Source organism: Mauremys mutica, chromosome 12, assembly GCF_020497125.1.
Source record: "Mauremys mutica isolate MM-2020 ecotype Southern chromosome 12, ASM2049712v1, whole genome shotgun sequence".
In the NCBI taxonomy this organism is placed as follows: Eukaryota; Metazoa; Chordata; order Testudines; family Geoemydidae; genus Mauremys; species Mauremys mutica.
Genome location: NC_059083.1, coordinates 24,985,906 through 25,008,542, shown reverse-complemented (window position 1 = coordinate 25,008,542; position 22,637 = coordinate 24,985,906). Strand labels below are relative to the sequence as shown.

The window sequence follows — 22,637 nt, the reverse complement described above, 5'->3', positions numbered from 1 at the left end:
AGGCAAAGGGATGTGACAGCCCTGAGGGGGAGACCTCTCCATTCATATCTCTGAATTTAATATTTCAGACATGTAGAAATAGTCACCAGAACCCACCTGGGCAGAGTTAAGGGTGTTTGGATGCTGGGCACTGAGAAGGTTTCTGCCAGGGCAGGCTCTAGGCACCAGCAAAGCAAGCAGATACTTGGGGTGGCACATTTGCAGAGGGCAGCATTCGGGCCATTTTTTTGTGCTGGGGGGCCAACACTAGAGCCCCATCGCTTCCTCCTCTCTCACAACGCTGCAGAAGCAGAGAACCCAGGGGAGTGGACCCTGGGAGCTGTAGTTCCTTGGCTAGCTCCTTGCCTATAGAGCCAGCCCTGGAGCAGGGAAAGAACTACATTTCCCAGCAATCCCTTGGCAGCTATCAACAGGAAAGGGAGGGGGAGGCAGTGAGGTAGCTGAGCCATGCTGCAGCTTGCTGTGAGTCCAGAGCTGCTAGAAGGGGGTCGCACTGTGAATGAGGAACAAGTGCGCCCAAGGAGTAGAAGGCTTTGGCCCAGATATCCCCTTCAGAAGACTTCCCCAGACTGGATTAGGGATACTGGTGTGACCTCACCGTGCAGCCCCCCAAAGAAGGAATTGGGTGGACTAAATGGACAGTGCCCTTCTCTATCTGAAGCCTAGCAAGGGAGGTACGTGGATCCCACTAGAATTTAAAATGAAAAGTAAGGGAGGGGAGGCTCTGGACCTGGGCAGCTTTAGATACAGTACCAGGCACGTAGGGGGAGCCATGGAAGCAGAAATTGACTTTTCCTTTCCAGATTTAGCTAATATTCAGAAAGGGAATCTAGCGTTTGCCTTCCAGATTTGAACATCTCAAAATTCAGGAGGGCTCAAGCTCTATTTGGGCAGCTGTTACTTCATTTCTCCCAAATCAAATATACTGATCCACTGTAACTTGCTGTAGAAAAAGTAGGATAAAATTGAGCAAGAAATGTTTCCCAGTGGTTTTTAGGACTGGAATTGCTATTTTCAACAGCCATTGCCTTTTTTTTTTATAGTTTAGTTTTATTTGTTTAAAAGGAAGACAGTGATTTGCATTGGCAAATTCCCCATAGAAAGAAAGATTGGAACAAAAGAATAATAAAGTCACCTCAACTTTTCCTCATTTATGGAGGACAGTCTTATAATATGCATCCACATATCCTCCAATCACACAAGCTGAAAATTGTTCCACTTTACTGCACTTCTGTAACCATATGGGAACCAATCCTATCTGTGTTTTGTGCACCTCCAAAATTCCTGCTGAATGATCCACCCTGGGAGCAAGTTACCAGTTACCCAGGGCTAGGACAGCAGGAGGGTGCAGGTTGGTGGGGAAAGCCCAGGGCTGGGGCAGCACAGGGGGCAGGAGCCCAGGGCTGGGGGGCGCAGCCAAAAATTTTTTTGCTTGGGTCGGCAAAAAACCTAGAGCCGGCCCTGGAGCTGACCCTCCTGACTCCCACATGCCTGAACGCACCATCTCCCAGAACTCCACGCTAAGGTGAGAGCCTGCTGGTTTCAGCTGAACTGTCTCCGGAGGCACACAGTAGTTGTGAAGCATTTAACACATGGAGAGACTCTTTGCACACGTCCAACACACTAGTGCTCTTTCACTTAACCAGCTAAAGCACAAGAGAGTTCAAATCATGTAGCACAAAACAACCAACCTAACTGCAGTGCCCCTCGCTAGCTCCCCCTTCCCTTGGGAGTCCTGGGGGCCATCTGGGTCTAGGAAAGCAGGCCGGGCCTCCAGCCTCATGAAGCAGCTGCATGCTGGGGGACTTTGATCTCTACTTTAGAGTAGGAGAGAAAGAACAGGATTCATGAAGGGATTCAGGTGAATGTCACCGCATCTAAATTCTAACTGCCTAGAAAATCACTGGAACGAAACTGTGAGCCACAAAGTCTGAGTTATGGGGGGCTGTAAGTGCCTTAGAATGGGATCCAGAGAAGTCAGCCTGCTAGGCAGGGAGTGATCTCACTGATGGGAGATGCTGAGCAGAGGGGAATGGCATAGGGAGTCTAGGCACCTCACTCAGCGTTGTGGATTGCAGGGCTGTTCCTGTGGTGGTCTAGTGGCCATTGTCCCTTGAAAATTTTGTTTCTAGATTTAATAATTTAGCCAGAGTGGAGCAGTTCGATCAGAAGAGATTGCGGGAGCCCCACATCAGAATATCCCAGACCCCATGGTTAGGGCAGTCACCAGAGAGGTGACAAATCTCTGTTCAAACCTTCCTCCCCATCAGGCAGAGCAGGGAATAGAACCTGAGTCTCCCATATGCCAGGCAAGTGCCCTAACCACTGGGCTCAGTGTTATAAAGGAGTCTCTGCCAGCACCTCCTCTGGGTTTTGCCTGAGCCGGATCCAAAAGCTGTGCTCAGCGCACTCCTACAGGATTGGGCCCCACAGGCATGACAGGCTTTCCTCTGCCTGCCTTCTGCTTGGAGGACCCTTCTGGGGTTTAGGTGTGAGGCCGGTGTCTGGATGCCTAGCATGAGGCAGCAGCAGTGCCCAGGCCCAGAAGCAGAAATTTAGGAACCTTGGGAAATTTTACGACAGAAATGTTGGTGCTGAGTGAGTTTAGACCCCTGCAGAGTTAGGGGCAGCCAGGCAGAGGTTTTCTGGATTTCAGTGGCACCTAATTCCGGGAGTCAGGGTCTAAACCTGGGCTTTAGGCACCTAAGTCCCATTGCAGATTTGGGTCTTCACCATTCCATGCCTCAGTTTCCCATCTGTGAAATGGGGATAACGTCACTTACCTTCACTGTAAAATGCTTGAGCACTACAGATGAAAAGTGCTATGTAAGCTCTAGGGGACAATGCTGATGATGAAATGACCCACGAGTCTCCTTATGTCTGTGACCTGCCATCAGAGGGGAAGAGAAACTTACGGGCAGGAAATTATCTCTCATTTTGACTCTCTGGGCTGGTGTATCCAGGACCAAGAGCAATTCCTGCTGGCTCAGCTGGGGGAACTGGACAGGGAGATTGGGAAGAAACTAAGTGAAAATGCCTCCAACTTTTCCAAGCCAATATCTCATCTCAACAAGCTGATCAGTGAGCTGGAGGGGCAGGGCCAGCAGCCAGCAAGTGAATTCCTGCAGGTGAGACTGTTCCAGCCACCCAGATCCCTGCACAGAGACAGGACAGCTCCTGAATCCTGGGCACTGGCGTCCAGCACTCAGAGATCACAGTGTAAATCGGCGAGTGCACGGCAGAGACGGGAATTATAACAGTTCTTTGCAGAGTTACAGACGTGCAGATGATAGAGATGAAAAGCCCCATTCGCTCAGACAATCCATGGCTTTGGGGCCAGGGCAGGGTCTCTGTTTTCGGTGTTTGTAAAATCCCTTCTGATCCCCATTGACGCCTGGCGGTTACCGTTTCACTGCTTTGCTTGTTTTCCCTAACTCTTTCCCTGAAGCCTTTACTGTCCCTGAATAGTCTTGTTTCTTAGGCTGCCTCCCCCTTTCCATTCCCAGGACAGGCTGGTTTAGCCTCTGTGACGATGCGGTTCTGGCAGGACCCAACTGAGAGTGCCAAATCAGGACCAATTGCTCAAACAGGGCAGTCACAGCCCTAGGCTGAGGTTTTTCCACCTCTAAGGCAAACCAAACCAGCCAGATAAAAGGGACTTCGGTCTCACCCCACTGGCTAGCCACAAGTCACACAAGCCATTTCCTTAGACACTCCAGTCTCCCAGTATCACCACCAGTGCACTCGTCCTGGGAATGAATGGTTATGAAAACCAACACCCCAATAAAAGAAAAAGGTTCTCTCGATCCCAAAGGACCAAGCCCCAGACCCAGGTCAATATACACATTAGATCTTACCCACAAATCACACTGTTGCCAATCCTTCAGAATCTAAATCTAAAGGTTTATTTACAAAGGGAAAAAGGTAGAGATGAGAGGTAGAATTGGTTAAATGGAATCAATTACATACAGTAATGGCAAAGTTCTTAGTTCAGGCTTGCACCAGTGATGGAGTAAACTGCAGGTTCAAATCAAGTCTCTGGAGTACATCCCCGCTGGGACAGGTCCTCAGTCCTTTGTGCAGAGCTTCAGCTTGTAGCAAAGTCCCTCCAGAGGTAAGAAGCAGGACTGCATCAGCCTTATATAGGCTTTTCCAGGTGTAAGAACCTCTTTGTCCTTGTGGAAAATTACAGCAAAATGGAGTCTGGAGTCACATGGGCCAGTCCCTGCATACTTCGCTGAGTCATAAGGAGTGTTTGCCTTTGCTCCATGGGTCAATTGTGTAGCTGATGGTCCTTAATGGGCCATCAAGCAGGCTAAGCAGAGCTAACACTAACTTGTCTGGGATATCACCCAGAAGCACATCACCAACTTGAAATACAGACAGTATAGAGCCAATATACCTAACTTCAACTAAAAATGATACATGCACACAGACAGCATAATCATAACCAGCAACCCATAACCTGGTCTTAGACACCTTATATGACCCCCTTTACCTAAGATTTGGTGCCACTACAGGACCTTGGTTGCAACCCATGTTCTATATGGTCCCAATTTATATCAATAACGTCACAGCCTCAGACCTCGGGACAACCCCCTAGGGAGCCACTGCCTGATTCTCAGTCCTGCTCTCAGCTCAGCATTGTCAGGGCAGTCACAGGCTGGTGCTGGCCTTGAATTCAGTGGGCCGGACCCAGCCAGCCATTTTTATGCAGAACTCCCCAGTGTGCTGAGAGCTGCATTGATAACACCTGTATCCAGGTGCTCTGCTGGGGTGGGGCCTTTCACAGATTGGATTCTACAACTGCCAGCATATGGTTTGCTGAAATCTCATCCCCTGGTGCTGCTGCAAACTCTGATCCCTTCCCTCATTCTGTAAAGAGGGTCTAAACTTACCATGCACAGGGCAATCACCCTAGATCCCAGAGTGTGACAGCCCCACCCATAGGCAGTGACTCCCTCCCTGGGTGCTCTGGGGCTGGAGCCCCCACAGGGAAAAACTGGTGGATGCTGAGCACTCACCGGCAGCCCCCTATCAGCACTTCCCCATCCTCCCAGCACCTCCTGCCCACAGATGGGTCCAATTAGTGCTTCCCCCTCCCCTTCCCGTGCCTCCCACCTGCCGCAGCCAGCTGTTTTGTGGGATGCAGGAACGAGGCTGAGGGGAGAAGGGAGGAGCAAGGACACGGCACACTCAGGGGAGGGGGCAGAAATGGGCTGGATTGTAGCCCTGATGGAAGGGGTGGAGTGGGGGTGGGGCCAGGGGCAGAGATGGAAGTCGAGCACCCCCCGCCCCCGGCATAATGGAAGGCTCCCCACTGTGTGAGGTATTAGACTGAGAGCTCTTTTCTCTCTTCCCCCTCTAGGACATCAGAGGCACCACAAACAGGCACATGGCTCCTTCTCACCCCCCCTCACACTTCTTGAGCCTGGGCAGGGGTTGGGCACCAGGTGAAGCCAAGTCTCCCCAGGGCACCTCAGCACAGTGTGCGGCGCAGGGGTCCCATTTCCGCTACTTTCACTTTGTTCAAATTAACCTTGAGGTTCTCAGCCCATGAACAAAACAGTGAATTCACCCATCCCCTGGGAAAGATTATAAGAACATAAGAACGGCCACACTGGGTCAGACCAAAGGTCCATGTAGCCCAGTGTCCTGTCTGCTGACAATGGCCAGTGCCAGGTGCCCCAGAGGCAATGAACAGAACAGGCAACGATCAAATGAACAGAACAGGTAATCGTCAATTATGAACTTATTACAACCTGGGGGGACTGGCTGCCTGTAGACACTGGGGATGTAACATGAGCCTTTCACTGCCAGCTCTCTGCTTACCATAGGTGCAGACTTTTATTTTTCCCTCAGAGTACTCCACTCCCGCTCAGCCCTGAGCCCCGCCCTCTCTGCACCGCTTCCTACCCCTGATCCAACACTTCCCCAGAAGCGCCTCCCCCCACCTGCGGCTTGCTGCTCTCTGCCCTCACCCAAGCACTTTCTCCAGCTGCCAAACAGCTGATCAACGGCCCCATCGAACAGCTGTAGCAGCTGGGTTCTGAGCACCTGCTATTTTTTTCTGTGGGGGTTTGAGCTCCAGAGCACCCCTGGAGTTGGTTCCTCTTCTGCTTAGAATAACAGGATTGAGCAGAGACCAAGTATAAACAGGGATATACAATGAGTCTTAGCCCACGTACTGCTGTTAATGGGTATAACAAGGCATGCTCTTGGGGGATACTACTGAGAGGATCAATTCAGGAAAGAGCAGGGCATTCACAGCCCAAGGCTACACCCAAGCAGCCAAACAGAGCGGACTTCACTTTCATCCCAGTGGCTAACCAGAAGTCAAACAAGCAATTCCCTCCAGATTCCCAATATCACCACCGGCCCCACTCTATATGGGGATGAACAGTTATGAAAACCAATACCCCAGTAAAAGAAAAAAAAGGTTACAAGTCCCATACCCAGGTCAATATACAAGTCAAATCTTACCCACAAATCACACTGTTGCCAATCCTTTAGAATCTAAAACCTAAAGATTTATTCGTAAAAAGAAAGAAATATAGATGAGAGTTAAAATTGGTTAACTGGAATCAAATACATACAACAATTGCAAAGTTCTTGGTTCAAGCTTATAGCAGTGGTGGAATAAACTGAAAGCTCAAATCAAGTCTCTGGAGTACAATCAAAACAGCTTTGGATGGATCATTCAGTCCTTTCTTCAGAGCTTCAGTTTCTAGCAAAGTTCCTCCAGATGTCAGAAGCAGGACTGACAATCAAAATATAGGGGTTTCCAGACCCTTTTATATCCTCTGCCATGTGGATGGAAACCCCTTTGTTCTTACTGTGGAAAATCACAGCAGCAAAATGGAGTTTGGAGTCACTTGGGCGAGTCACAGGTCCATGCATGACTCAGTTTGCTGGTAGAGCAGCCATTGCTCACATGCTATCTTGAACATTCCCAGGAAGGCTCCTCAGAAGTGGATTGGAGTCTCCCAAGGTCCACTGTCAGTTAAGTGTTTCTTGATTTGGCACTTACTCAGAAGAGTCCTTTCTCAAGAAGCTAACCAAATGCTTCACTGATGCTACTTCAAATCAAACACATTGAGAAACAAGCAGATAGCCACTATTCATAACTTCAAATACAAAAACGATACACACATACAGACAGCATAACCATAACCAGCAAATTACAACCTTTTCATGGACACCTTACTTGACCTTCTTTGTATAATATTTGGTGCAGCTCTAGGACCTTGGTTGCAACAATGATCTATACGGTCACAGATCATTTCAGTAACATCACAATGGGCAAATCGGTAAGGCCTAAATTTTAAACAATGGCCTAATTCTGTATGTCTTGAAATACCTCTTCAAAATACGGGACTCCAGGGCACGTGTTCCAGCTGCATCCACAGCAGGAACTGGAGTCAGTGGGTGCTGCGGGTGCCCAGCCCCTTGGAGAACCAGCCCCTCAGCACTTAGGTCAGTACCCAAATTAGGACCCTAAATCAAAAGAGATTCTTGACATTTGGATCCAGCCCCTCAGTGTGCTCTGGCTCCTGTGCCGGCTAGAACGGCTGTTTGTGCCTCCTCCCCAGCAGCTGCAGGCACAGGGAGCGCCCCTGGGAGGGGCGGGAGAGAGTGGGGTTGGGGCAGGGACAGGCTGGAGGAGGGAGGGGTGGAAAGGACTAGAGGGGTGTGGCCAGGATGAAGCTGCTTCTCTTATATCCTGCACCTTGGCAAAGCTCCTTAGGACCATTAAAGCTGTGATGCAGCTCCTCTGGCTGGAGCTCAGGACTTGCCTGGCGGCTGCTAAGGTCTGCACTGGCCCTTGCAGTTACTGAGTAGGGAGCCTATTGAACCACCCCTCTCTCTGCCTCAGTTTCCCCATCTCTACAATGCCTCTGTGTCTCTTCGCATTACAGTCTATGGAAGACGAGGGCCACATGATGCTGAGCTCTGAGCAGACGCTGAGCAAGTAGACCCAGAAAGCGAATGAGTCAGTGTCCTGATCCTGAAAAGCCTCAGTTTACTGAGAAAGGGGCAGAGCACAAAAATATCACCATAGCTGTCTAACTGAATGTCTCTCAGTAACCAGCTGCACACGGTACATCCCCAGGGCCCGGGGAGAGAAATGACAGGTACGATATGCACCATTCCAGTCTTTTTCCTTCTTGTAACCCTGTACCAAAGCACTGAATCTGCTTTGCTCTGCAATGCTGAGTGAAGACCCAGGTACCTGAGGGAGCAGCAGGAGAAAGGTGTTTGAATGATGTCTGCAAATCTCAAGCCTCACGGAGACCAGCGAAAGATCAGCACTTCCCTGCGCTGAGCTGCAACGTCTCTATTAAGCACGTTGTTAAACTGCTGCAACGCTGGACCCGGGTAACTAGCTGCATCCGCAGCAGCGTCTCTGCCCAGCACGGCTCCCCCACCACAGCTGAATTCCTTCTCCTTGTCCCTGATGGTGGCTTCCCAGACTGCCCCAGGCCTCCTCAGTCTGTCCCCACATCCTTCCTGCTCTACAAACAGCATGAGTCATTTTCTGGCAAGGAACCACCCCCTTGCTGCTGCAGGTGGGGCATAGTGTGAATTCAGGAAATTGAAACTAACCCTGATCCACTGCCCAGAGGGAGCCATGGCTGCAGAGAACCCCGTGGAAAGGCTCCAGGAGGAAGCGACATGTCCCGTCTGTCTGGAGTATTTCACAGAACCTGTCAGTCTGGAGTGTGGGCACAATTTCTGCCGAGCCTGCATCAGCCAGTGCTGGGAGGGATCCGATACAGCCGCCTCCTGCCCTCAGTGCAGAGAAACTGTGCAACAGAGAAACCTCAGGCCCAGCAGGCAGCTGGCAAATGTCGTAGAACTCGTCAAGCAGTTGAGTTTACAGACAGCAAAGGGAGCAGGAGGGGAAGGGGAGTGTGAGAGACACCAGGAGGCTCTGAAACTGCTCTGTGAAGAGGATCAAACCCCCATCTGTGTGGTGTGTGACAGATCCTGGGCTCACCGCGCTCACACAGTGGTTCCCATAGAGGAGGTTGCCCAGGAGTACAAGGTACCGAATTGCTCTCAGATTTAATGGGTTAACTTTGGGGTTTTAATTAATTTCACTGAGAGTTCCCTGTCACGGGTGTGACCCATCATTCAGCTCTGTAAAGTCTTCATTGTGTGGGGAGATGCTATAACAAAATTAATGATCTGACAATGTGGCAACAGAGGCAAAATATCAAATCTTGAAAGCAGAATCTACACCCCGCCCCCGAAGCACCGCTCACTCCATACCCCCCCTCTCTCCATTGCTTGCTCTCCCCCACCCTCACTCATGTTCACCGGTCTGTGGCAGGAGGTTGGGATTCTGGTGGGGGTGCGGGCTCTGGGCTGGGGCCGAGGGGTTTGCAGTCTGGGAGGGGGCTCTGGGCTGAGCCTGGGGCAGGGAATTGGGGTGCAGGAGGGGGCTCCAGGCTGGGGCAGTGTTGGGGTGCAGAAAAGGATATGGGGTGCTGGCTCTGGGAGGAGGGTCAGGGCTGCGGCAGCAGGTTAGGGTGCAGGAGGGGGTATGGGATTCTGGCTCCAGCTGGGCGACAGTGGGGGTACGTCCAGACTACCCGCCATATCGGCGGGTAGCAATCGATTTCTCGGGGATCGATATATCGCATCTCATCTAAACACGATATATCGATCCCCGAAAGCACTCCTGTTGACTCCGGAACTCCACCAACCCGAACGGCAGTAGCGGAGTCGACATGGGGAGCTGCGGACATCGATCCCGCGCCATGAGGACGGTAGGTAATTCGATCTAAGATACTTCGGCTTCAGCTACATTATTCACGTAGCTGAAGTTGCGTATCTTAGATCGATTTCCCCCCGTAGTGTAGACCAGCCCTGACTTACTTCAGGTGGCTCATGGTCAGTAGTGCAGCGGGGCTAACGCAGGCTCCCTGCCTGTCCCAACCCTATGCCACTCCTTGAAGGCGCCAATGTGCCCCTGTGGCCCCTTGGGGGGGGGGGGGAATGTGGCTACGCGCGCTACCCCTCTCTGCAGGAACCACTCCCGCAGCTCCCATTGGCCACAGTTCCCCATTTCCAGCCAATGGGAGCTGTGGCGGCGGTGCTTGCAGGCAGGAGCCACATGAAGAAAACCCTGCCCTCACCCCAGGCTGTGGGGGCATGATGGCCCCTTCTGGGAGTTCCGCACGGCTGGGGCAGGCAGGAAGCCTGCCTGCGCTGCCGGAAACCGCGATCGACTGGGAGAATCTCCAGGATCTACTAGTCAATTGCAATTGACTGGTAGGTGACCACTGGTCTATCTAGACAAAAGGTGGGATGGGAAATAGAGGCACAAAGCGGGGCAGCAAAGTTGCAGTCACCCAGCATGTCCGTGACAGAGCTTAGCATAGAACCCAGATCTCCTTAGACCCTATCCAAGGCCCAAACCACTTTGCCATGCTGCCATCTTAGCATCAGCCCCACCCAGTGATGAATTGTGTCCGTTAGGAGGGAGAGACGCCTTGATAAAGGTCCCAGGCCCACCAGGGAGAGGAGGTTTCCCACTGGGATTCTGAACTCCTGTGTCCCTCCACGAGGGATTTAACTCAGATGCTGCCGGCCTGCACTAGAGGAGATCACTGGGCTAAACGCTGTGTGGGACCCCGAGCACCTTCAGTCTGCACACACAAGGGCTCCAGACAGCTCAGGTCCATGCCAAGTACCACTGGGATTTCACTGGGTTGTAGCAAAACTGTCACGGAGTGTAGGGGAGTCAGGCCCTGTACCCCCGGGCTCCCTGCCGATTCACCAGGACTCTCAGCCAGCCAGTAAAGCAGAAGGTTTATTTAGACGACAGGAACACAGTCCAACACAGGTCTTGCAGGCACAGATAACCGGATCCCCCCGGTTAGGTCCATCTTGGGGCCTCACAGCCCCCCTCGGGGAACAGAGCCCTCTCTCCCTGCTTCCCCTCTTTCCCCAGTCTGCCCAACCCCCTCCGGCCCTCCTCTCTCCTCCGCTTCTTTCCCGGGCCAGGAGGTCACCTGACCCCTTTGTCTCCAACACCTTTAGCCAGAACCTTTGCAGGGAGGGGCCCGGCCATCAGTTGCTAGGCGACAGAACGTCAGGCATTTGCTGTATGGACTTTTGCTACTAGATACTTAGGATCTGTACCCAGCCCCCAGTAAGACCAGTCCCATTTGTCACACCTCTCCCCCCTTCGAGACCGAACTGAGCGGGGTCACTCCAGCCAGTGACCTGGGGAAGTTTGAACCCACCTACATTCCCACAGAGGCCCCAGGGTCCCCCCCGTTCTGGGGGAGAGTTACCCCAGGTCATTCCAGTTTCCTGTCCCCCTGTAGGTCGGGGGGACTCGAGGGCACTTGCAGGTTACAGGGGGGAAGCCTTATGTTACCCGCGCCCTTTCCCCACCCCAATACCCCTGGGGTGCACGCGGGGCTGAGGCCTTCTTCCCACATTCCAATCTGGGGGGCTGTGATTCGGGCTCTCTCGGTTCAGAGCCCCCCTTTTGACCCTGGCCCCCCTTTTGACAGGCTCCTCCGGGCGGGGCAAGGGTCTTACAGCCATCTTCCCCCTGTCCCGGGCCTTCCTCCCCCTCTGGCAGAAGTCACAGGAGCGGCAGTGCTGCCGGACATGGGCAAAGACCCCAGGCCAGTAAAAGCTCCATAGCAGCTTCTGCTGGGTACGCCAGGCTCCCTGGTGCCCTGAGGGGGGAATGTCATGGGCCTGGCACAGCAGCTGGTGGCGATACTCCTGGGGTACCACCAGCTGCCTCCTGATCCCCCCTGACTCCATCTTCCCTGGGGGAGCCCATTCTCGGTACAGGAACCCCTTCTCCCACAGGAACCTTTTCCGGCCACCTCGACCCATGGTCTGTCCCCCCCCGAGGCTGGCCAGGTCCCCTATCCTCCACAAGGAGGGGTCTTCCCGCACCGCGGCCTGGTACTCAGCCGCAGGGGCAGGGACAGGGATCTGCTCTCTCTCACCGGCTGGGTCTGAGGCCACAACCTCTCTGAGCCCTGTCCCTGGGCGTTCCCTCCCCACCGGGTCAGGGTCCGGTGCCTCGGGCAGAGTACCTTCCCCGGTGTCAGGGTGCAGAGTCCTGCGTCGACTCTGATTACGGTTCACGGCCAGGGCACCCTGGGTGTTACTGGGCCAGTCCTCGAGATCCCCCCCCATTAACACCTCCGTGGGCAAATGTGGGTGCACCCCCACGTCCTTGGGGCCCTCCTTGTCTCCCCACTTTAGGTGTACCCTCACCACAGGCACCTTGAATGGGGTCCCGATCACACCCCTCAGGGTCAGGTAGGTGTTGGGCACCATCCGATCTGAGTCCACCACCTCGGGCCGGGCCAGCGTCACCTCTGCGTCCGTGTCCCAATACCCAGTGACCTCCCTCCCGTCTACCTCCAGGGGGACAAGGCACTCGCTCCGGAGGGGCAGCCCTGTGCCCACCCTGTAAACCCAAAACTCAGGGCGGAGAGCATCCAGCCCCTTGGAGGGGCCGACCCGGGGCCCCCCTCCCTCCTTCGCAGGTGGTACGCGGCCAGCCCCCATTTCCTGCGAACGCTGCCCCTCATCCGGCTGGGTCTCTACCAAGTTGACCCGGTGTGGGGTTGGTCCGCTCAGTTTGTCCCAGAGCTTGGGGCACTGGGCCCGTATGTGGCCTTGTTGGCCACATTGATAGCAGCCCATGTCTCGTGGGTCCCCTTGAGTGGGACGGCTGGACCCGACGCCAGATGTTTCCCTTTGGTGGGGGCCCTCCCTCGGCCCCTTCTGGGAGGTCCCATGGTGACTCTCTCTCTGCGTTGAGGCAGACCTGCTCCTTCGAGACGCCTCCCTATTATCCCTTGCCCGACTGTCCATGTATTCGTCGGCCAGCTGGCCTGCATGCTGCGGGTTCTCCGGCTTCTGGTCCATCAACCACAGCCTCAGGTCCGACGGGCACTGCTCAAACAGGTGCTCCAGTATGAATAGCTCAAGCAGATCCTCTTTAGTTTGGGCCCCAGCCGTCCACTTGCGGGCATATCCCTGCGCCCGGTTGACCAGTTGTAGGTATGTGACCTCCCGGGTCTTATGTTGACTCCGGAACCTCTTCCGGTACATCTCCGGGGTCAGCCCAAACTCGCGGAGCAGGGCCTCTTTGAACAGGTTGTAGTCCCCCGCCTCCGCCCCTCTCATTCGGCTGTACAACTCCACGGCGGTGGAGTCCAGTAAGGGGGTGAGAAACTGGATCCTGTCTGCAGGGTCAACCTGGTGCAGCTCGCAGGCATTCTCAAAGGCCGTCAGGAAGGTATCTATGTGTTGCGTTGCATGCGGGCCGGATAAAGCACAACAACCAATATGATTGCAAGCAGAATCATTTATTAAGTACAATGCACCATATTATATAGACTTCTCCATATTAGCAAACATCAGACACACCAACATCACATTGCTGCTGATTGGTTCTTTGTCTGATACACACGCTTTTCACACGCATGGCCCTTTGCTTACTGATTTCCCATTTCCCATGCAACTTATCTGATCCCAGCTAGGCCACCTGGCATTTGCCTCGCTCTGGCAGTTCCCTACTTTCTCATAACAACTTTATCTCATCCCTCTGTTCTTGTGACCACGCTGCTGTAACTTTCCACCAAGGCAGCATAGGGAAGATGCAACCCCACATCTCCCCCTCTTTTCTTAAAAAGACATCCAATAAACTGCTCCAAACTTCATAGCAAAAGGCATGCAAAACAGGGCAAGCAAATAATAATAATAAAAAAAAAAACTCCCAACACAATTATTCCCATATGGAAAAGAAAAACACCAAAATTACATAAAAAGCAGAGAAAACTACAATTTAAGCCAGATTTTTCCACTTCTATTACATTGTCCGTCACAGGGGGCGGGACAGCAAAATCTCAGGACAACCTCAGAGCTTCATCGCACACATGGCTTCCACTCCGAGGAATTACGAACGAGAAGTTCAGTTCCGCCCACACACCTAACGCCCAAATGAACAGAGCAGAAAAACAACAATAACCGGTTAAACAAAACAGAATCAGAACCAAATAGTATTTCCTTATTCTATAGGGCTCACCTATAACCATGCAATTCTTAACATATAACACCAACAGCACCAAACAAAACAAACATAAAATAACAAGGGTAAAACAGATAGATGGTGTAAATTCTGCAGGGTTCCCCCATACTCTATTGCTCACCAAACTGTGACAAATTTCTGTTACCAATTCATCCCTCATATGTCAGGTGATCAAACTGACACTGGGGGGGAATAGAGAAAACACACCATGTAACCACATTTTAAATCTTCATTAAAAATAACACAACAACAATTCTGGCCACAAGACAAACACCACAAAACAGAACATAGAACACAAAACATAAATTTTAACTCTGTGAGTAAATGCATGGTACATTAAATGCTATGCAGCTAGCATCAATTTCCTTTAATATCTAAAAAACAAAAACAAATCTACCCCTACTGGGCAATCAATCATTACTTAAAATATACAAATACCCTATTGATTTCAGGCAAAACAGGGGAATCACTTCATCAATTAAATCATTTACATTAATACAGTTGCTTCCTGGCTTGCTTCTGGATTCAAAGCTATTCACAGCTTAAAATTTCTTACTTTAACCTCTATTTTAAAACACTGAAGGACAACATCACCACTTATATGCCCTTAGGACCTAATACAATCTCAATTACATAGCACTATATACATTCTTCAGCTAATACAACAAAATTATTTATAGCCAAACAATTGCAAACTAATTTCTTTGCCTAAATATATATACAAACATTTCAAAAACACCAAAAACTGTTCTCTTTAGCATTTTACAAAATTCAGCTGCTATTCCCTCTAGCAACTACAAAATTAACTTTTTACTCTGCCTTAAATTACTCGCTTGTACTCCAACAGCCACCTTTCTCAACTTAAATCACCATTCCAAGTATCCCCCTGAATATTTGAAATTCCCAAGCTTGTGCTTGATTACCTTTTCTTTCTACTACACCCTCAAAAGTTTCCAACCAGTTTTCTAATCTCTTTATTTATTGCCTGCCCGTCTGGGCCCGATCCTTTTTTCCTCATCAAGTTCTCCGTCTATTGCCTGGCCGCCCGGGCCCGATCCTTATTTCCTCTTGCTAAACCGTTCCTTTCAAGGATACCAACTTATTTTACTACCAATTTAGCTAGGAGGGTGTACCTTTTAACTAGCCCCCATCCTTCTGGTATTCTGTAAACAATTATCTGTACTTTTCCACCGTGGGGGCTACATTCTCATGCATATAACTTTAATTACAACATCTACTTTCAGCCTATCTATTTCAATATAGGCTACATTAAATATAAAGCAATCTTACAACTACCAATAATTAGCACATAACACAAAATTTACAAAAATCTAATAAGGCTAACAAAATCACTTTACATAAAGGTACTTAGGGTCACATAAATTCAAAGCCATTCTTCCAAATTACCTAAATTTATGCCTAATAACCTACAACTCCCCCCTTTGAGAATACTCAACAAACCTTTTGGCTGAGTTTTCTCAAACTTTAAGAACAAAAAACAATTAAGCTCTAAAAAACTGGGGTTAGTAATGGGGGGGGGGGTAATATCATTTACAATCCAATTAGGGAGGGCAATACATGCTAAAAATTTTATCCAAAACACAGGGCGCAGCCTGTAGAATAAATCCCAAAATCCAATTAATATCACACTTCTCAGCAGGAGTCCCAAATTTCTTCCTGCCAGTGTACAATTCTTTGTTTCTTCACCAGGGTCAGTTCTCAATGTCCTTTTAGTCAGGAATTTCTGGACTTTGGCAATGTCAATGATGTGAGTGTTTTTTCTTCTGTTCCACCACCGTCGTGAGACAGTTTTTACGGGGGAAATTACCAGGACATTATTGCGTAGTGGTTTTGCTTCTTTCGGAAGAGAAAAAAAAATCCAATAACACAATGGGGGCTGCAGCGGACAAGGGAGAGGTTTGCCAGCACGTCACCTTGTCCTTTTTTTCCTGCCATTAAAAAGCACAATGGAGCTAATAAAAAAAAATTAGGCCTATCATCAGTAGCAGAATTCTCCTGATGTGAAGGGGTCTTTTCGCAGTAAAAATCATGGGTCCAGGCAGTCAGTCTCCTGGTTGCAAAAAGTGGTAGGGCTGCTAGGATCTTTGGGCAGCTCTTCCATACCTGTGAGAAAAGACAGCTAACACATTCTGTTAGTGCCTGGCAGCGTTTTGCGGCTCTCATTAGCTTTTTTGGGCGGTTTTTCAGCTCTCATTAATCTTAGCTGTGAGCAATGTGTCCTTGACCGGGGCCAGAAAAGAATGAGCTGTCTTCGGTTAGCTCATTCTGTTCCTTTTCTTTCCCTGCTTGGCTTCTTTTAAACTGTAAATCCTGTGTCAGAACACCCAGCTATTGCAGCTCCTACCGGAGAAGCATAACGGTTTTCTCGGCATTGTCCCAGGCTTAGACCAGCCAGCGTAGGACATCTTCTCCGGGCTCCTGCCAAAACAACTTACTTGCTTGTAGGCCCGAACGACCTCCGGGGCCACAGCACGAGCCTCTGCCTGCGCCGTGCACTCCAAAGTCTTCCCGTCCAGGGCTCGCTTCCAACGGAGCACCTCCTCGTCCTGTGCCCGACGGGCGGTCAGGAGGAGCCTCTCCAGCTCCCCCTCTTTGGGAAGACGCGACCGCGATGATCCAGCTGGAAGACCTTGCATTTGATTTAACCTGTTATAAATGGCCTGCAGCTGTTGACCCCGGCGCTCCATTTCCTTATAAAAGGCATTAAACTGGGTACACTGAATAAGCGTAGTCGAATTGGGATATACCTGTGATGACACGTGTTTCACCCGAGCCTCCTTTGTTTCCCCGCATTCGTGACACCCCCAGGTCCCGTGGACACTGCATGGCTTGGGAGGGGGTGCATACGGCAAAGCTGTCTCCATAGGTTCGGGCGTATCGGGGGGTAGTGGGACCGTAGCAGGATCAGTCATGTCGGGGCCGAGGGCCACATTGGAGGGTAGTGGAGCCGTAACAGGGGCAACATCATCCAGGGCGGAAGCCAAAGGTATCACCGTGTCCTCGCCACCGAAAAACTCCCTGGCTCCAACCGGCAACACAGAAGGCATTTCGGGCGTTGGGCGGAAAAGCTCAGAAAGGGCCGCCTGCACTCCTGCCTCGGCCGCAAGAGTTTTCACTATCTTCTTTGTCTTATTCCATACTGGACTCAGGGAAAAGGCTTCCTTAACGCCCTGAGCCACCGACTTCCAAAGCTTGGAGCCTAGCCGCTCCCACACAGTTTTATTAAAAATTGTACTCGGCTTAACAAAAAGTTCCCTTCTCTGTCCCCACCGCAGCAGGCGGGATAACGTATCAGAGGGAGCTTTTCTCCCTGCCATTCCGCGATGCGTCTTAAATATTTATGCACCGTTTTTTCTTCCGCTGATGCAGCGGTTCCCATATTAGCTGCTCTGCCCTTCTCCGCCGCGGCTTATAGCCGCCCTTTTCCTCCGCGACTTATAGCCGCCGCTTTTCTCCGCGACTTATAGCCGCCTTTCTCCTCCGCGACTTATAGCCGCCGCTTTCCTCCGCGACTTATAGCCGCCCTTCTCCTCCGCGACTTATAGCCGCTCTCCTCAGGGCTCAGGTGCGCCTCTCTTTTCGGACGCCCGGGGGCTTCTCCAGCACTCCCCACCGCAGCTCCTCCGCCTGGAACAGGTCACCGACACTATCATCATTCGATTCGAATCACGTCGGGGTCACCATTTGTTGCATTGCATGCGGGCCGGATAAAGCACAACAACCAATATGATTGCAAGCAGAATCGTTTATTAAGTACAATGCATCATATTATATAGACTTCTCCATATTAGCAAACGTCAGACACACCAACATCACATTGCTGCTGATTGGTTCTTTGTCTGATACACACGCTTTTCACACGCATGGCCCTTTGCTTACTGATTTCCCATTTCCCATGCAACTTATCTGATCCCAGCTAGGCCACCTGGCATTTGCCTCGCTCTGGCAGTTCCCTACTTTCTCATAACAACTTTATCTCATCCCTCTGTTCTTGTGACCACGCTGCTGTAACTTTCCACCAAGGCAGCATAGGGAAGATGCAACCCCACATCTATGTCCTCCCCCTCCTTACGCTGGGCCAGGAAGCTCTCATCAAAGCTCTTTGTAGGCTTGGGTCCCCCCTCACTCACCGCAGCCGGGGCCTTACTGTTGTTCAGCTGGGCCAGGTCCAGCTCATGTTTACGTTGCCTCTCCTTCTCCCTCTCCTCGTGTTCGCGTTGCTTCTCCTTCTCCCTCTCCTCGTATTTACGCTGGTTCTCCTTCTCCTCCAGCTCACGCTGGCTTTGTCTCTCCTCATGTTCCCTCTGTTCCTTACGCTCCTCCAGCTCTCTCAGTTTTATCTCTCTCTCCAAGTCCAGCCGCCTGCGCTCCACGGAGGCTGAGCGTCGCCGGGCCGATCCCCGGCTGGGGGGTGAGCTTTACTGGGCTGATCCCCTGCTGGCCGGGGGGTCACGGTGGCCTCGGTAGCTGGGCTCCTCCTCCCCCTCCCCCTAGGCCTAGGGTTGGGAGGTCTCGGGAAGCCCTCAGCGGCCGGCTGACCACTCCCAGCGGGGACAGACACTGGTGCCTGTGCTGCAACTGCTGGGCTGCTTCCCTCAGAGACAGGGATTGGTTCATTCACACGATCCCCCTTCTCCAGCTGGGCAATTAGCTGGGCCTTGGTGAGCTTCCCACTGTGCAGCCCTCTCCGCTGGCACAGCCCCACCAGGTCACACTTGCGCTGCGTGACATACATCTTCCTGCTGGCCGCTCGCAGGCCGGGGTGCTCGCCGCTCCCCACGGGTTCCAGGGGGACCCCTAGTATGCCAGTCCTTGAGGTCACCCCCTCTCTGCCAGGGTCAAGCTGCAGACTCCCCCGCCCCTGGGACCGCTCGCTGTGATCCCCCGGGGGACCCTTGTTACTGCAAAGTCCTGCTCTCTGGTCACACTCTCCCAGGGGTTAATCGCCCCTTCGTTTGACTGCTCCCCAGTCACTTACTCCAGGAAGCGCCGTCCACGGAGTGCAGTAGATCCCACCGCTACCACCAGTTGTCACGGAGTGTAGGGGAGTCAGGCCCTGCACCCCCGGGCTCCCTGCCGATTCACCAGGACTCTCAGCCAGCCAGTAAAGCAGAAGGTTTATTTAGACGACAGGAACACAGTCCAACACAGGTCTTGCAGGCACAGATAACCGGATCCCCCCGGTTAGGTCCATCTTGGGGCCTCACAGCCCCCTTCGGGGAACAGAGCCCTCTCTCCCTGCTTCCCCTCTTTCCCCAGCCAACTCCAGTCTGCCCAACCCCCTCCGGCCCCTCCTCTCTCCTCCGCTTCTTTCCCGGGCCAGGAGGTCACCTGACTCCTTTATCTCCAACACCTTTAGCCAGCACCTTTGCAGGGACGGGCCCGGCCATCAGTTGCTAGGCGACAGAACGTCAGGCATTTGCTGTATGGACTTTTGCTACTAGATACTTAGGATCTGTACCCAGCCCCCAGTAAGACCAATCCCACTTCATCACACCCAACCCCAGGCTGGAGCTGACCGGTGCCAGTCTGACCTGTTCTGTTGTGTACGTGGGCAAGGACCAGCCAAAGTGGTTCCATTAGTCCAGGGTCTCAAACACGTGCCCGCGAGGTTATTTTCTGTGGCCCGCGAGCTCCTTGCGGCCTCCCGTAGCATTTATCTAGACCGGCTCTGGCCCCACGCGCACCAGGGGCAGGGCAGGGTCCCTTCCTGTCGGCCGGCTCTGCCCCGGCGCTGCTCCGGGAAGCGTACGGAACCTGGGGGAGCAGAGGCGCAGGGGTGTGTGTGTTGATTTTGCTTTAGGCACCACCCCCAGCAGATCCCATTGGCCAAGGTTCCCCGTTCCCAACCAATGGGAGATGTTGGGGGCAGTGCCTGAAGCAACAGCAACACACACACCCGTGCCCCTGCTCCCGCACGTTCCATCCGCTTCCCGGAGTGGTGCAGGGGCAGGGCAGGCAGGCAGGGAGCCTGCCCTTCCCCCAGTGCACGCTGGGACAGAGCCCGCCCCCCAAACTGCTCCTGCAGTCGAATCTCCTGCCCTGAGCCCCCTGCTGCACCCTGCACCCCGACCCCCTGCCATACCCCCTCCTGCATCTGAACTCACTGCCCTGACCCCCCTGCCGCACTCTGCACCCAAACTCCTGCCCTGACCCCCTGCTGCACCCCTCATCCCTCCTGCACCCCACACCCCAACTCCCTGCCCTGAGCCCCTGCCTCACCCCACACCTGGGGGCAGGGAGGGGGCGGAGTTGGGGTGGGGATTTCGGGAAAGGGGTGGAATGAGTACAGGGCCGAAGGCGGCAGGAGGAGGTGTCAGTAATGCGGCCCTCAGGCCAATGTACTAGTCCTCATGTGGCCCTTGTGGTCATGTGAGTTTTGAAACCCCTGCATGAGTCCCACCAGGCAGCCTTTTGAAATCTCCCAGAATGCACTGCTTCCGGGATCTTTACCAGGGAATGGGACAGTGGGGCATCTGGCAGGGGGGCATTGACACGGAAAGGCTTTAGGACAGTAGTAGGGCAAACCCAAAGCCGTTCTTTATACAAATCTGCATCATGTCTAATTAGGGTGGTCACTGACACATCCCCAGAACATCGGACATGCCCACACCTGCCTGCATGGGCCCGTCCTCACCAGTATCAGTCACCCTGTGTGGGCCCCACCACCGCTTTTTTCAGTGTGCCACCTGCCTGCATCATTCTGCATGAAGGTGCCACTCCCATGCTCATGGATGTCCTCCTGCATCCTCCGTCTCCTCCTCTCCCTTTTACACCAGACAAAGCCACGTTCAGTGCCGAGTCCCTACCGGACAGGGACAGTGCTCCACAAAACTGGGATTGTGCAGCTTCAGACCAGACGAATGGCCTCCCGACGTCTCATGGGGTTTGCCCTGGTGCTTAAACCAGCTCTGCCCAACCAGTGCAGTCCCCAGGGCTTCAAGGGTGAAACCTGGGTGGCTTCGAGGAATTCTATCACTTGGTTCTTTAAACCTACTACGAAACAGGTTTATTGATTCACCCCCATGTAACTCCAGTGCCCTGTTATGCTCTGTACCACTAATCAGTTCACAAATACCAGTAAAGCTTGGTTATAATTAAAATCTCTAATTACTAAAAACACTGAACCAGAATTGGTAATGAGTCTGAATGTGACACGCTCCCAGTCTCTATTAATGAGGTTTGATCTCCTTGGTGGCCCTGATGTCACAAAGCGATTAGAACCACAGTCATCTTGGGCTTTAGGTGCAAAAAAACCCACTTCCAAGCACCTCTCAACTATCCAGATGAAACCTCCCAAATCATTTCTGTTTCTTCAGGAAAGAATCCAGGCCCATTTGAAGACTCTGAGGGAAGAGAGAGAAAAGCTGCTGGGATTGAAAGCGACTGGAGAGGGGAATAGCCGGGAGTATCTGGTAGGTGCCTGTTGTTATGAACCAGCAGGGACTGGTAGTGGGAGGTCTGTTTGGAGGCAAACTCCTGTGTGGCCTTGGTGAACATGGGCTTATGTGTGTGTTTCTCCATGACCATGGATTGTTTGGGTTAGATTCATGTGTATACAAGCCCTAAGCTTCCCTTTCAATTGATGAGTAGCCTTTGTGGCTTACCCAGAAATCCACCCAAGTGAACTGAATGTCTCTGTGAAGTGCTGTCCACTGGGTCTAGACATTTTGTGCATTTTTAAAACATTTGTTTCTTTTAACTCCCCTGATGTCTGTGTCAGTGTAGTGCTGAGTCCTGCCTCCTGCTGCTCTGGGTCTGAATTTCCACAGACCATAAATAACAGAAGATGCTGACCATGACTGACAGAGAAACTTCCCTTTCAGGGGGATACCGGGGCCAAAGGGGAAGGTGTGAGAGAATCCCCTGCCTAGTACCCACAGGGTAGCGTCAAATGTCAGAAATCTGAGGATTTTCAAAGAAAATCACCCTCCTGCACACTCAGCTCTCCATGAAAGGACTCCGGGCTCCATACATGTCCCTGACCAGCTCTTTTCCCTGTTTTCATACAGAAACAAACACAAACCGAGAGGCAGAAGATTGTATCTGAATTTCAGCAATTGCAGCAGTTCCTGGAGGAACAAGAGCGACTCCTGCTGGCCCAGCTGGAGAAGCTGGATGAGGAGATTGTGAGGATCCAGAAGGAAAATGTCAGTAAACTCTCTGAGCAGATTTCCCGTCTGAGTGAGCTGATCAGTGAGCTGGAGGGGAAGTGTCAGAAGCCAGCGAGTGAATTCCTACAGGTGAGACTGATTGAGAAACATAGGTGGGTGCTTCAGGACAGCCAGCTCTCCCACTCAGTGCTACCAACCGTCAGACCTGCCGATTAACTCCTCCTCCTTCTTCCAGCACCATCTGCTTGCTGCAATCAGCTGTTCCACTATGTGCAGGAGATGCTGGGAGGGAGGGGGAGGAGCGGGGAGGGACTGTGCTCAGGTTAGGATTCCCTCCCCACTTTGAACTCTGGGGGACAGATGTGGGGACCCACATGAAAGACCCCCTAATCTTATATTCCATCAGCTTAGGTTAA

At 52.2% G+C, this 22,637-nt stretch overlaps 2 protein-coding genes across 2 annotated transcripts in view; both read left to right on the top strand.

The window, feature by feature from the left end:
• The window catches only part of LOC123344920 (tripartite motif-containing protein 15-like), a 346,226-nt gene that overhangs the window by 237,500 nt on the left and 86,089 nt on the right, over positions 1–22,637 (top strand). The window lies entirely within an intron of this gene.
• LOC123344945 (zinc finger protein RFP-like) overlaps positions 8,308–22,637 on the top strand; it is a 24,511-nt gene continuing 10,181 nt past the window's right edge. Inside the window, exons 1-3 of the mRNA XM_044981452.1 lie at positions 8,308–9,049; positions 21,427–21,522; positions 22,120–22,350. Of these exons, the coding sequence (XP_044837387.1) occupies positions 8,633–9,049; positions 21,427–21,522; positions 22,120–22,350 (744 nt within the window). The 5' untranslated portion in view covers positions 8,308–8,632. The remainder of the gene's footprint in view (positions 9,050–21,426; positions 21,523–22,119; positions 22,351–22,637) is intronic.